This window comes from Diabrotica virgifera, chromosome 9, assembly GCF_917563875.1.
Source record: "Diabrotica virgifera virgifera chromosome 9, PGI_DIABVI_V3a".
In the NCBI taxonomy this organism is placed as follows: Eukaryota; Metazoa; Arthropoda; class Insecta; order Coleoptera; family Chrysomelidae; genus Diabrotica; species Diabrotica virgifera.
Window position 1 is genome coordinate 78245724 of NC_065451.1, and position 14100 is coordinate 78259823.

The following is a 14100-nucleotide window of genomic DNA, read 5'->3' on the forward strand; positions in this document are numbered from 1 at the left end:
TCTCACCATAAATTACACCATAAACCAAACTTCCTTCTAACTTAAATTCATTCCTCTTCAACTAAATAATAATTTTCGAAATAAAACAAAATGGCTAGACATCGATCGCTGGAAAATCACGTCATTCGCAGATCGCTGCAGAAGATTAAGTAACCATCAACCTTCACCTTCTTCCCGTCCTGTCACCCAGGCGCAAACGGTCATTGACACATGAACCAACCAATAAATTCCAAATTCACTAACCATACTACCAACCAAAATAGTTATAATGGGGCTCAAGTTTAGATAACACTCTATGTGAGTGAACGTATACCTGGTTGCATACTTAATAGATAGCATTGTTTATAGAAATGAATATTATAGTAACGATCGGGATACTGATCGTTACATCTTCTTCACGACTTGTCTTTTGTCTCAGGTAGTGGGATTCTATCCTAGGAATTGAGCCTCTATGATTTTTTATTCGCTGAATAATATCGGAGCCAATAATGCATACTGTCCACATAAAATTATATTCATGTGGGTTGATTTAAATTTCCCATATACATGTTGAAAACAACGGCCTTAATGGTGGTCCATTTCAGTTTTCAAAATTCTTCGGATTGCTGCTTTTGAAAAGCTTCAACTTCAAATTGTTTAGGGGGTCTTTTTTCTTTAATATTATTTTCAAAATGTTGTGCAATCATTCTTTTTTGTTCAATGGTCCATTTATGTCTGACAATTGGGTTTTTTCTACAATTCGTTTTACTACTTGTACTGGATGTCTGTATTGTCGTGCTAGTAATATCATCATTGTCATGGTTTCTGTAGCTAATCATTTTTAATTTGATCTTCTTCGATAATCGGATTGATCAAGTCAATTTCAAGTTCATCCAGACTCTTACCCTTATATTGCTCTACACCTGCTTCGGGCATCAATAATAAAAATTTCGAATTTTTGCTGTTTGTTACAAATTATGAGACATTCTATATACGTAAAGGCGCGTATCCACTGAAAAGTTGGCAACTTTTGTGTTTGCAACTCTTCCGAAGTCACCAACTTTTGTTTTTTATCGTTGTCCACATCTAAACATAAAGTTGTCAACAATAATTTAGGAAACATGTTAGTTGGCAACTGGAAGTCTCCATCAAGACTATTGTGTTGACAAAATGGGGTCGATTGATGACGATATTATCTTAGCAGCTGCATCATTTATTATTTTGAGTAAAAAAAAGAAACGAAAACATAAATATTGGGTACGACCAAGCCTCATAGGAAGAAACACACATGGAGGAATTGAGTTAATAAATGCTTTGAGAAAAGATGATTTGTTAGCAGGACGTATTGAAGACGGACAAATAAGAAACTTTCTCCGTATGACTGATTCCGATTTTGAGTGGTTGCTCAATCTTGTTGGACCAAAAATTACAAAAAATGACACTAATTTTAGAAAAACCATCACACCTACCGAACGCCTACTAATTATTACTTTAAGATTTTTGGCTACCGGAGATTCCTACACTTCATTAATGCATTTATTTAGGATTTCAAAGCAAGCGATTTCAAAAATTGTACCAGAAGTATGTATAGCAATATGTGAAGTTCTTGGCGATCAAATAAAAGTAAGTGTATTCTATTATTATAAATATTTTTGACGGTTTCTTTAGCAGAGCAAGTTTGGTAAAATATTCAATTTTTGTTCCCTGGGGTCAGGTTCGATTCGTTTCCAAAAATAACTGAAAACGCATTTAGAAAGTTTTTATTTAAGAAACTATTTTAATGCAAATCATATGAAACAACATGGGGTACACATTATTAGTCTAATATATTAGCAGTATTTATAGCTTCCAGCAGAATACTAGATGCAGCCAAACTTGTTTCCTGTTCTGTTTGTGAATCTGTGAGTGGTATATCCTGTGTTTGTTGTGGGATGTATTGTGATGAAGATGGTAATGCATATTGTGGCGAGCGTAGTTCAGGTACTGTTTGAGATTCTGTCACTTGTGGTATGTATTGTGGTGAAGGGGATGATACTATTGTGGTGATAGTAGTTGATTGTAGTGTGATGTGAGTGATGATGTGTCATCTGGTGATGAAAGAGGTGGATGTATGGGAAAACTGGAACTTGATGAATGTGTTGAAATTGGAGTCATTTGTCCAGAATGTCCAGTAGCAGGATAGTCATATTTTCCGATACTTGCTTGAAACAAAATATTTGATATTTCATGCTCCACCACATTTTGAGCATAACTTGATTTTAAAGCTTCCATTTTCATTGCAACATGCTCCCCAAAGGCACTGTATTTATGGCGATTTTTCTTAGCTTGAAGTTCTTTCAATACGTTGTAAGCTTCCTCTTGCCTTTGGTCACCAGTTGAAACCTTCCTTTTTGAACATTTAGTTTTTTTCCCAATACAAGGCGCTGTCGACGGACCTGGTTGTGAATTCGGTGGTTCTGAATCTGATGATGGTGGGACTATTGTATTACTTGTATTTCCCTCATTTGGTAACAGATTTTGATTTTGGGAGATTTCTGCCTCAACTTCTTCCGACCCAGAATCCTAAAAATATATTTTTTTATAGATGCCTGGAACTGCTGAAGAGTGGAAAGTAGTGGCAACACAGTTTAATAATCTATGGAATTTTCCACAATGTACAGGAGTTATGGACGGAAAACATATTATGATTCAATCACCAGAACACAGTGGAAGCGATTACTTTAATTACAAATCGTTTTTTAGCATTGTGCTTTTTATTGTTGCTAATGCAAATTACGAAGTGCTGTATATGAATGTTGGCTGCCAGGGACGCATATCGGATGGTGGTGTTTACGAAAATACCCAGTTCAAAAGAATGTTGTCCGAATGTAAACTTAATCTACCTAATAATGAAAAGCTTCCTGGTAGAGCCATGGCTGTTCCTTATGTTTTTCTGGGTGACGATGCTTTTCCATTGTCACCGATGAAACCTTATCCAGGTACCCAAGAAAAAGGATCACAGGGAAGAATATTTAATTATAGACTATCAAGAGCGCGAAGGGTATCAGAGAATGTGTTCGGAATATTATCTGCACGATTTCGAGTTTTCAGAAAAATAATGTTACTTGAACCAACGAAAGCGGAGACAATTGTGACTGCTTGTATTTGTTTACATAATTATTTAAGAAAAAAAAAATCAAGGACCACCTACACTCCACCTGGAACTTTCGATTCTGAAGACAAAGACAGTGGTAATATTATTTCTGGAGCTTGGAGGAACGAGATGCAAAACAATATGCCATTCCATAGTTTCGATACGAGAGCTCGGAAATCAAGTAGTGCTGCGAAAGATGTGAGACAAGAATTTGCAGAGTTTTTTATGACCGAACAAGGGAACATTCCTTGGCAAAATGACTATTAACAAATTATATAAAGTAACGAAACAAACAGCAAGAAAATTAATTAATGCATTAATAATATTAATTTTATGAAGTTATTTTATTTTTTTTAAGTTAGAAGTTAACTAACTTTCTACTAACTGCTAAATTACTAGAATATGATACGTTATGATCCTCTTTCAATCGTAGTTATTCATAGCTTATAAATCGTAAAATAAATACAATATTGTTGCATACTTACATGTTTTTCATTTAATCCCTTTTCAAGGCATAACTTAGGTTCATTTTTGTCTGATAAAAATAGAAGTCGTTGGTACGCAAACCACTTTGTGGTATCAGAAGTAGCTGAACCCGATTTATTTTAAAATAAAAATGTGTGTACCATTTTTATATATTCGGCTGCAATACGAAGGAAAAACAATCTTACTTTTTAATTAGATTTAACCGATTTATTTTCTTCTTTTAATTTCTTCTTCTTTCTGAAAAACTGTGCCGTCAAATTTTTTATTTTCCTTTGTATTTCAAGTTCGTGTAGCCCCATCACATCACTAATGGTTTTCCAGGCATCCTTTTTCTTATTTTTATTTTTATAATTTACGTCTTTTGGATTCCATAGTACACTTTGGGTGTGATATAAATCAATTAAGGTATCAATAAGTTCATTTGTCCACGTTATTACTACAGACATGTTTCTGTTTACAACTTATGTTTCCAACTGAGCGACCGTCCCCACAAAGCCGTTAAAATGTCGACAACACGCGCATTCCTTTGATGTTACCGCCAAAAAGAGAAACAAGGTTCTCAACATTTGTTTGCAATTTTTGTTGGCAACATGAACATATTTCGGAAACTTTTGTCACCAACGCATGTTGACAACACGAAAGTTGCCAATTTTCCTTTGGTGGAGACCCGTCTTTAGGTTACATAATTCTGTACAGTGAGGAGAATCTGTATTAAAATGAATATTAAAATCCCCAAGAATCAAGATTTTCTTAGTAGGGTTAAGTGATTGTAAAGCTCCCTCCAGTACTTCAATAAAAACGTTAAAAGAGCCTGACGGAGGTCTATATACAGTTAATAAATATAACTTATATTTTTCAATATATGCACAACATAATTCAATTTGTCCCTGTATGGACAGATCTTTTACATTATGCCACTATTTAAAGAGAATGTTTTTATTTATTAAAATGGCTGTTCCGCCTCCCTTACAGTTTGTTCGGCAGAAGGCTGAAGCTGGCAGAAAATTGGAGACTCTTAAGGACCTGTATTCCAGATCTGATAGCCAGTCGGAGGCGGGCTGCCCGGGAGCCTCTACGACCCCTACTTGAACTTGAACCTTCTCCTTCTCTTCCTGCCAGAACAGCCTCCAAGGCTCTTCTTAGTTCTTCGGGGTCAACCCCACCACGCCTAGTGAAGTGTTGCCTTGGAAGTCTTCGGGCCTCGGCCTCAGTCGGTATGCCAGCAGCCGAGGCATCAGTCTGTGCCGGTGCCGGAGTCGGTGGCGGTGGCTCAACAGTCGAAGCATCAGTTTGTGCCGGTGTCGGTGGCTCACTTATTGGAGGTGTGTCGTGATCACTCGTATTGTTGTGGTCGTGGTCACTCATTATTTTTTTTATAGGTAAATACAGTTTTACTAGTTACTAAACTAAAACTTTTAGGGCCGTTTGCAACGATTATATTAACGCTACCTCTAACTTAAAATTAAGGCCCGCTTGAAGTAAATATTTTCGTTGCACCTTATGTCAAACTCGATCTTTTTAGCGGGAATTTTAGTCTAAAGGCCCGTTTTCACGAAACAAAACACACGAAACAAAATTTAGTCAAGAACACTTCTTTTTTTAAGTAAATGAAATAAACAATATCTATAAACAAAATGAGTCAACAAAACTAACGAAAAATGAAACTCAAAGGATCATGGGTGTTGTTCACTTTCAATTATTTTGGAAAAATTTTATAAATCCTCATCTATTTTATCGAAGTGGGATAAATTTTTATAAAAATTATGAAATTCCTGTGGCTTATCGTGAATCACAGGAAACATAACACCCAGGAAACACAACACGCCTAGGATTTCTGTTAAGGTCAACAGATGGGAATGTTTCCGAACTAAAATTAGTTTTGAAAAAAGTAATGCTAAATAATTTTCGCTACATACATTCGGGTGGACAGCATCTGACATACGAAAGTCTGTATGAAGAACTGCTGAGTTCTTTTCCATATAATAAAAGTTGAACAGTTGTTGTTGTAGTCTTAAAATCCTTGAAGTCATTTAGTTCTACTTTCATTTATTTTCCACAGATTACTGACTACCAGTAGCACACCGCGGTTTTACATCGTTCTATGGAGTTAAAACTTCTTACATGTGCAATTGATATTAATTCCACTAATACTACTGATAATACTTTTATTTTGCTGGATATTAAGTGTAAACGACTAGCTCGGAACTACGGAGGGACTTAATACACTTTAACGTTGTCTATCTTTGGAACACATTAAATAGGATTTAATATCGTATCGCATATGAAAGATGTGAAGTCTGTTACGTAGAAAGTGAAATAATACAATTTTTCAAAAACAATGAGTTAATACAGTTTAGCTTTGAGGTACAGTATTTCTTCAAGTAAATTATATGATCTTATATTTGTATTGTCATTCTGTAACTCAAGAAAAGCTCGATCAGCCCATCCTTTAAAAAATTTGTTCAAATATTTGATATCGTTCGTTGATGGAATTAAATCATTTTTATTCCAAAAAAGTGATGAAAAATTTTCTTTATAAAAGGTATATTTATTTAAAATAACCCTAAAAAGGGCTATAAATACAACCGAACGTTTTCGCTCTCGAAAAAGAGAGTTTGTAACCCAATACTCTGGGTATATGAAAGAGAAAGAACTGACGAAAGAGGGGGAAAATAGAAGAGATTTCAGACAAAATTAAGAACGGCTTAGCTCAGAGGAATCAAGTAAAACTGACGGAGAGACACAAACTCTCAAGTGGGAATTCAGGCTAGCTTTATTACACAGAATACTGGCTTTGAAATATGAAAACAAAGATATTGGATAATGATATGATATAAACAAGGGATAAAATGAGACCTACTTATACAAAAAAAATAGAAGGCAACTAGATAAAACCACTGGAGATAGATCGATATAAAAAGGACGATAAAGAGAGAAGAAGAATGGGCGCCAACTCAACAATGGTTGAGATTTTTTTTAAGTAATGAACGACAAGAAATAAACTAAATAAATGACACTTAATACAATTTCCTGAAATACAAAAAAAAATAAATAATTACCTTGTATTGCTATATTATATACTGGTAGTAGGAACTGAAAGAAAAGCAAAGATAGTAACAACATATATATTTATCATAAATAATTTCAAACAGTGTAAATATAAATATACATAAACATTATAATATCAACATTATAATATAAATAACTTAACAGTAGTGGTGTGCGTGGTAATGGGTATAACAAGACCTTTATCACCACTAATAAATACAAAAACAATACACCACTACTGAGCCAAATGACAAGGTATTAGAGAAGAAAACCAGATCTATAGATACTGGGAGATAAAAATACAAAACAAGATATGAGTCGATTCCAAAGACTCTTTAGTGAATCCTATTTAAGAAAAAAAACTTGAACAATAAACTTTGTTTTCATTGAAACCCTCAAAGTATTTAACTTTAATTATTGCTTCCCTTGCGTACTTTTGAATTGATGTACTTTAAACTATTATTGGCCATTACCTACTTAATTAGTATCTAAAATGCTACTATAATTAAAAAAAAATCACCTGTACCTGATTCATATGCATATAAAACAGTTAACCAGTATAACATTTGGTGTAAACGTGAACCAGAATCAATATATTGATATAACAAAAAGAAAATATAAACAAAAGCTTAACTCATCCAATAGCTGTTCCAACGCAAACTAAGTCCTTTTAGGGTGTTTCCTCCAGGCACTTAAAAATCCAAAAAAAAAAACTGCTGTATGGAAGGCTGTTGGGAAAGAAGCAAAACTGCTGTTGTGTTTATGGTCCTAGGAAGTCAGGTAATGGTCTCGAAAACAATTGCACCAATATAGGTGGATGGTTAAACAATGTACATCAATCCACAAGGTGTAGGTGGTGAGTCTACAATCAAAATAACCTTTAAGAAATGTACGGCTTTCTCATAGCAGCAGTTATAACCCCATCCATCCATTACACTTATCCAAAACAAACATTACTATACAAAAGTTCAATCAAATAATTCAAAATAAATAAATAGACATCTTGGTTAAGTCTTGTCAAACTTGTCAATTCAATGACTTAAAAGACACATGCGCATTTGCATGCATCTAGAAGGTGAAGTGCGTATGTAGAAGTGTCTGTTTTTCTATTGTTGAATGCCCTTTTGTGTTCTGCAATCCGTTTGTCGAAAGTTCTGCCAGTTTGACCGATGTACGTTTTCGGACAGTCACCACAAGTTAGTTTGTACACACCACTCTGTAGTTGCTTTCTCTTTCGGCTTTTATTGTTCTTAATATATTTGCTTAAGTTGGTGTTATTCCTTATAAAGCTGGTGTTATTCCTTTCTTTTTTATGTATGTCTCCGTATATCATAAACCTACCCATACTGACACAACTATACACAATTCATCATCCCATCCTAAACAACACAAATTAGCAGCCTACCATAGCATGATACATAGACTGACAGAAATTCCCATGACAAAAAATAATTTCGAGATAGAACTAAACATCATTAAACAAATAGCAGTAAACAACGGCTATAACGAACAAACAGTTAACAAAATTTTAAACCAAAAACTCCATAAGAAAGCCCTGAAATTAGTGTATCCACCACCACAGAAAGAACCCAGTACCTTCTGCTCTCTCACATATACTGGCAAGATAACAACAACAATAGCCAGATACATAAAAAAGAAAGGAATAACACCAGCTTTCAGAACTAACAATAACTTAAGCAAATATATTAAGAACAATAAAAGCCGAAAGAGAAAGCAACTACAGAGTGGTGTGTACAAACTAACTTGTGGTGACTGTCCGAAAACGTACATCGGTCAAACTGGCAGAACTTTTGACAAACGGATAGCAAAACACAAAAGGACATTCAACAATAGAAAAACAGACACTTCTACATACGCACTTCACCTTCTAGATCATAATCATTCTTTCAATGAAGAGTTTCAAATTCTACATATTCAAAATAAAGGCCTTAAGCTATCCTTTTTAGAATCTATGGAAATTAATAAACTGAAAAATACAGATATAATTCTGAATGACCAACTCGAGACAAACAGCTCCCCACTCCTCAACCTCTTCAGTTGAAGACTTAAAAAGGCAAACACATTGTAAACTATATCACTTGAGAAAGGCACTCCGCCGAAACAGCTGTAGTCACTTAGATATAATAAATTTTGTGGAAGTATAGAAAACAAACGTTTTCACTTTTTTAGACATTTACCTTGCACGGGTTTCCATGTCAGCTCATCCACTGAATTTGGAATATCCACTTCACTTGAAGATGTAGATGGATCCACTTCAAAATAACGTCCTCTATTTTTTGTGAGATGGTACTTGTATTGGCACAGTTATTGTCTAAGGTATTAGATAGCACAATCTTCTTTCGAAGTCGATGCTCTACTCGTAGTTGGCAGAGAAATATCTGTAACAAGCATTTGTCATTAGAATCGATAAATCATCTCTTATAGTAGGATAGCAAAGTATGCTAAATGTGCAGTCACTCGAGCGCTGTGGTGACCTATTGGGTTGCGATTATTAGGTCCTAAAACCAAAAAAACTTACGTAAAATTTTACATTTTAGTGGGGACTTGCCATTTTTTAATTTAATTTTCCAATCCAAATCTGCAATAAAAATTTGGGGCTCCTATTTCAAATTTTCAAGTAACCCCCACCCCACCTCCTTGGAGGGTCGTATTTCGTACGCGCTCGAGTAACTACAAGAATCCCCGCTTGGGCTCTCCTACCATTAGTTTTAAAATAATATTTTAAAAATGTGTAGTAGCCACTACCAAAATTCGCAACATAAGAAATATTGGTCGCGTTTGTAACTAAAACCAGTAAAGTTTCACACTTACCTTCAGCTGATAAACTGCCAGCTCTAACTCTCTTGCGTTTGCGTTTTTTCACATTTTCAAAAGTCGAGTCACTGTGACTGCTTTCGGAACCTTTCATAGAATAGTGGTCCGATAAGTATACATCTCCAAAAAGCGAATTTTCGTCGTCAGACAACATTTCTTACATCAGTATTTGTAATCTTTCTTGTTCTTTCTCGTACGCCATTTTTTATCACAAAAGCAGTAATTTATCAAGCAAACTATACTTTTTACGAAAACAACACACCGCAAGTATCGATAACGTACAACCTACTGCCAAAATTTTCAAATTGTGACTAGTTCCAGCCTGAAACAAATGCCGGACACGTGATTTACAGTTTGCTTACGGTGTTGCCAGGGATGTATCCGCGTTGGATACACGCGGCCACAATAATAAAATATGCTTATTGTGGCCGCGTGTATCCAATGCGGATACATACTAAAAATGACGTCATATAACAACCAAATCATGTTTTTACAGGTTTTTCTTAAACTAGCATACTAAGACCATGTTTTATATTTGTTTTCTTCATTTTGACAACTTTGGCCTGTGGAACCCTATTTTTGTGTTACCATGGTGCCACTCAATGTGTTAAAAGATTTTGCCATTTGAATGGACATTAATAGATTAGTTCCCAAGTTAAAATTGTCATGATCATCGGAGTACCTTCTACTACCCGGGCTACGTGTGTGCGTAGTTGGCTGTAAAACTGTGTGCCTAGTTGGCTGTAAAATATATGTAGTTTAAACTTACTGAATACAAAGGTCTTGATCCTTCCCGATATCTTTTTATGACATCTTTCATGACTTTCAATTTTATTATTTCTTGAGCTGATGGCCGTCGAATTACTTTCCAGTAAATTTTTTAGTTGGACACAAGTTTCTAAAAATAAATTACGGTATTCGCATAACAAATCTAGCTGTATAAAATATAGCCAACTGAATGACCACTTTTCAATATTTTTTAACTGCAGTAATGAATACTTTTTCGTTTTAGAAGATTTTTCCATTTGAATAGATATTAATAGAGTAGTTCCCAAGTTAAAAATGTCATGATGATCGGAGTACCTTCTACTACCCGTGCTACGTGTGTGCGTAGTTGTCTGTAAAACTGTGTGCCTAGTTGGCTGTAAAATATATATAGTTTAAACTTACTGTAAATAACGGTCTTGATCCTTCCTGATATCTTTTTGTGACATCTTTCATGACTTTAAATTTAATATTTCTTGAGCTGGTGGCCGTCGAATAGTGTTTGTTGATCTCGTTTTTTCCAGTAAATTTTTAAGTGGGACACAAGTTTCAAAAATAAATTACTGTAATTATATAACAATATCTAACTGTATAAAATATAGCCAACTGAATGGCCACTTTTCGATATTTTTTAACAGCAGTAATGAATACTTTTTCGCTGTAGAAGATTTTGCCGTTTTAATAGATGTTGTTCTGAACCTATTTCCTTGTGGCATTTTTTTATAATTAAGTATTTTCTATGGGAAATAAGCCACAATTTTACTAAAAAATTCCCTCGTGATTTACTATGGAATCTCTAACGCGAGAATTTTACTGTCATCGTTGCATTTGGTTGTCTTTTTAAAGACAGATCACATGCTATGATTTTTTTGCGACGGATATTCTTGAGTTGGGATTGATTTCATGTAATCGAATGAACTATATTTTAGTAAAGTCGTCCCAGGAACGCAACTCATAAATATTGGCGATATCATTTTAAAGGCTTCTACTTTAAAATGTATAATATACGTCTGAATTGCCAAAATAAATTAGTCAGATTAAATAAATTATTAGAAGAATTTCTTTACTTAGCAACAACATTTTTGTTTATTTTAATAGTATTTTGTATTTTGACAACGAAACCCGATTTGGGCTTCGAAACTTTAATAAATTCATTTTTTAGTAAAATTGTGACTTATTTCCCATAGAAAATACTTAATTAAAGTTTGAATAGATATTAATAGAGTAGTTCCCAAGTTAAAAATGTCATGATGATCTGAGTACCTTCTACTACCCGTGCTACTTTTGTGCCTAGTTGGCTGTAAAACTGTGTGCCTAGTAATGTATTAAAAGATATACAAGACCTTGCCGAAACGTGAATGAACAGACTCGTTTTGTTTTTGTATGTCCACTTAATTAAATATTTGTGTGTGATGGATTCTATTTTAAGTATAGTGAAAGCATACATAGAGAACGTAAATTGATTTTTTTGTTGTCCGCAGCAATTATCCGAGTAAAAAATAACTTGTAAATCACTATCGTCAATTTCTAATGCCTTCTTGGTTAAATATTTGAAAACACACGTTGCTATTTCGTTAGCTCCTCTTAGTGCCTCGACTTCACTCCAAACAAAACATTCGCAATGATCTTTTGAAAATTCATTTATTTTAAAATTACATACATTTAACTTGTACTTGTCTTATAATTATAGGCTGGATTATATGCACTAAAAAATGATCAAAATATGCATGAAATATGCTTTTAAAAAGTAACTTAATATGCCTTTATTATATGAAATATGCACTTTTTTAATATAAATTTTACGAAAAAAAAGTTATTCTTGATAAAGTGCTCTGCATAGTCTAAAACCTAAGATGCAATCATCAGGTATCAAATTGTATCAATAATATACGAGGTATGTCCAAAAATATGAATTTCGCTCAAAAGTAAAGTGACTTTATATTTCACAATATCGAAAATTATTACCGTGAAATGGGGTGAGATTGATCAATTTTAACTTTTTTTTATATTTTAAACGTTTTTATTACTGTTCTATATTTAAACACTTCACGTGTTATATTAATATCTAAAGAGTAGTGATTTAACACTAGTTTTGTTTTAATTATTAAGAAAATCCACTTATCTCATAAAAAAGGGTAATCAATCTAGACCCGTGACTGGGGTGAGATTGATCATGATGATTTTATAGCATGAAACAGTAGTACTTTTAGATAGAATATGATCAATCTTAACCCTGACTAATTCGGTCAGACAGTTTTTCGAATTTTTACAAAGGGGTGAGATTGATCAAATGGGGGGTGAGAATGATCAAACTATTTTTATTGTACTATTCTTTATTTATACAAAAAAACATATTTTAACAATTAGAAATGTAATTCAGAACAATTTATAAAAAAAGAAAATTTGATTAACATTCTTTTATATTAATTTCTCCGCGAAAATGATATTTTTGTATCCTATCAGAAATCGTCTCAAGTGTCGGATATGGTAGAAAGGCAACTACTTCCTTGAAGGGAGCAGTAGATATGTTATTTTCAATTATTTTGAAAATCTTCCTCGATCCTGCTGATTTAAGGCCTTGAACTTCGATTTCTTCTCCTTCTAAAACTCCTTTTACCTGACAGACATAGCGAAATTCCGTCTTTTTCCGAGAACCAGACAAAAATATAACTAACAGGAATTTTCCCTTCGCGATGTTTTCTAATGAAGGACAGAAGTATTCAACCTCCTCTTCATCTTTGTTAATATTAACATCACTGTTGCTGTCTTCTAATTCCAGGTTTTCATTTGAATTATCGTCACTGGACTCCTCTGATGGTTTAGATGCTGTAACACTTTGACCAGGTTCAGCTGCTAACAGTTTTCTTTTACGTCTAGGTTTTTCAGAGCCGGAATTGTACCTTAGGTCTTTCAAAAAGTTAGTAAGCGAGCATCTAAGCTCGACTTCATCAATAGCGTCTTGTGGTAGCTTTTCCAAAACTCGATTGAGGTTGAATGGTGCAATGCCACATGCTTCAAAACCAGAAAGTAAATTTCTTTTTATAGCACTTTTCTCTCCGTCTGGATTTTAAGTGGGACTTTATTCATGATTTCAAATGTTTGCTTTAACAGCTTAGGAAATTCATTTTTCGAAATGCCAGAGGTTTTGGGATTTTGCATTTTCCATGATGTTAAAGTTTTCCTCCAGCTTTCTTTTAAGGGCCTGAAGAATACGACATCCAATGGCTGACAAATATTAGTAGAGTTGGCTGGTAAGCATGCAAATATTATATTAAAAAATACCAAGTTTCTTGTAAAAGGTATATATTAAAATACCCTAAATAAGGGTCACAATACAAAACGTTTTCGGATTAAGGAATCCATCATCAGTGTTTAAAAGCCCTAAAATTAAATATAACCTAATTAAATGAGATAAAAGTTAAAATTGACAGAGGTTTTCAAGAACAAGAGGTCATACTTACAAAATTTGCATGCCTGAGCCACCAAAATGTATCGGGTAAAAACCCTTTAAATGTAAATAATAAGGATGTTTTACATATTTATATAAAATTCATTGGATGGTATAGATCGAGGGGTAAACCACTAGCCTCAAAATTGTACAATGATTTCCAAATTTGGCAATCATTGCTTAATGATTCCCAACTATTTCTGATGATTCCTAAGGATTTCTAGGTTTTGCAATATGATTCCTAGGTATTTCCATATGATTTCCAAGGATTTCCATATGATTTGCAAGGATTTCCATATGATTTCCATGTGGTTTCAAAGGATTTCCATATGATTCCCATTTCAGTTTTTATTATTTTATAGGATTTAAATTTAAAACCGATAATAAAAATAATTAAAAACCAATA

At 33.8% G+C, this 14100-nt stretch overlaps 1 protein-coding gene across 1 annotated transcript; it reads left to right on the forward strand.

Moving 5' to 3' along the window:
- Window positions 1-1000: 1000 nt before the first annotated feature.
- LOC126891021 (uncharacterized) lies at window positions 1001-3379 on the forward strand. The gene is made up of 2 exons (XM_050660201.1): window positions 1001-1602; window positions 2564-3379. Exons 1-2 carry the CDS (start codon window positions 1150-1152, stop codon window positions 3377-3379), a joined length of 1269 nt encoding a protein of 422 aa, XP_050516158.1. The 5' UTR covers window positions 1001-1149.
- The last annotated feature ends 10721 nt before the right edge of the window (window positions 3380-14100 follow it).

Bases quoted from the DNA above. Each gene is read 5' to 3' on its own strand.
- LOC126891021 (XM_050660201.1), top strand. From the start codon at position 1,150: ATGGGGTCGATTGATGACGATATTATCTTAGCAGCTGCATCATTTATT. The intron at 1,603-2,563 runs GTAAGTGTATTC...ATTTTTTTATAG, and splicing joins TTCTTGGCGATCAAATAAAA to ATGCCTGGAACTGCTGAAGA.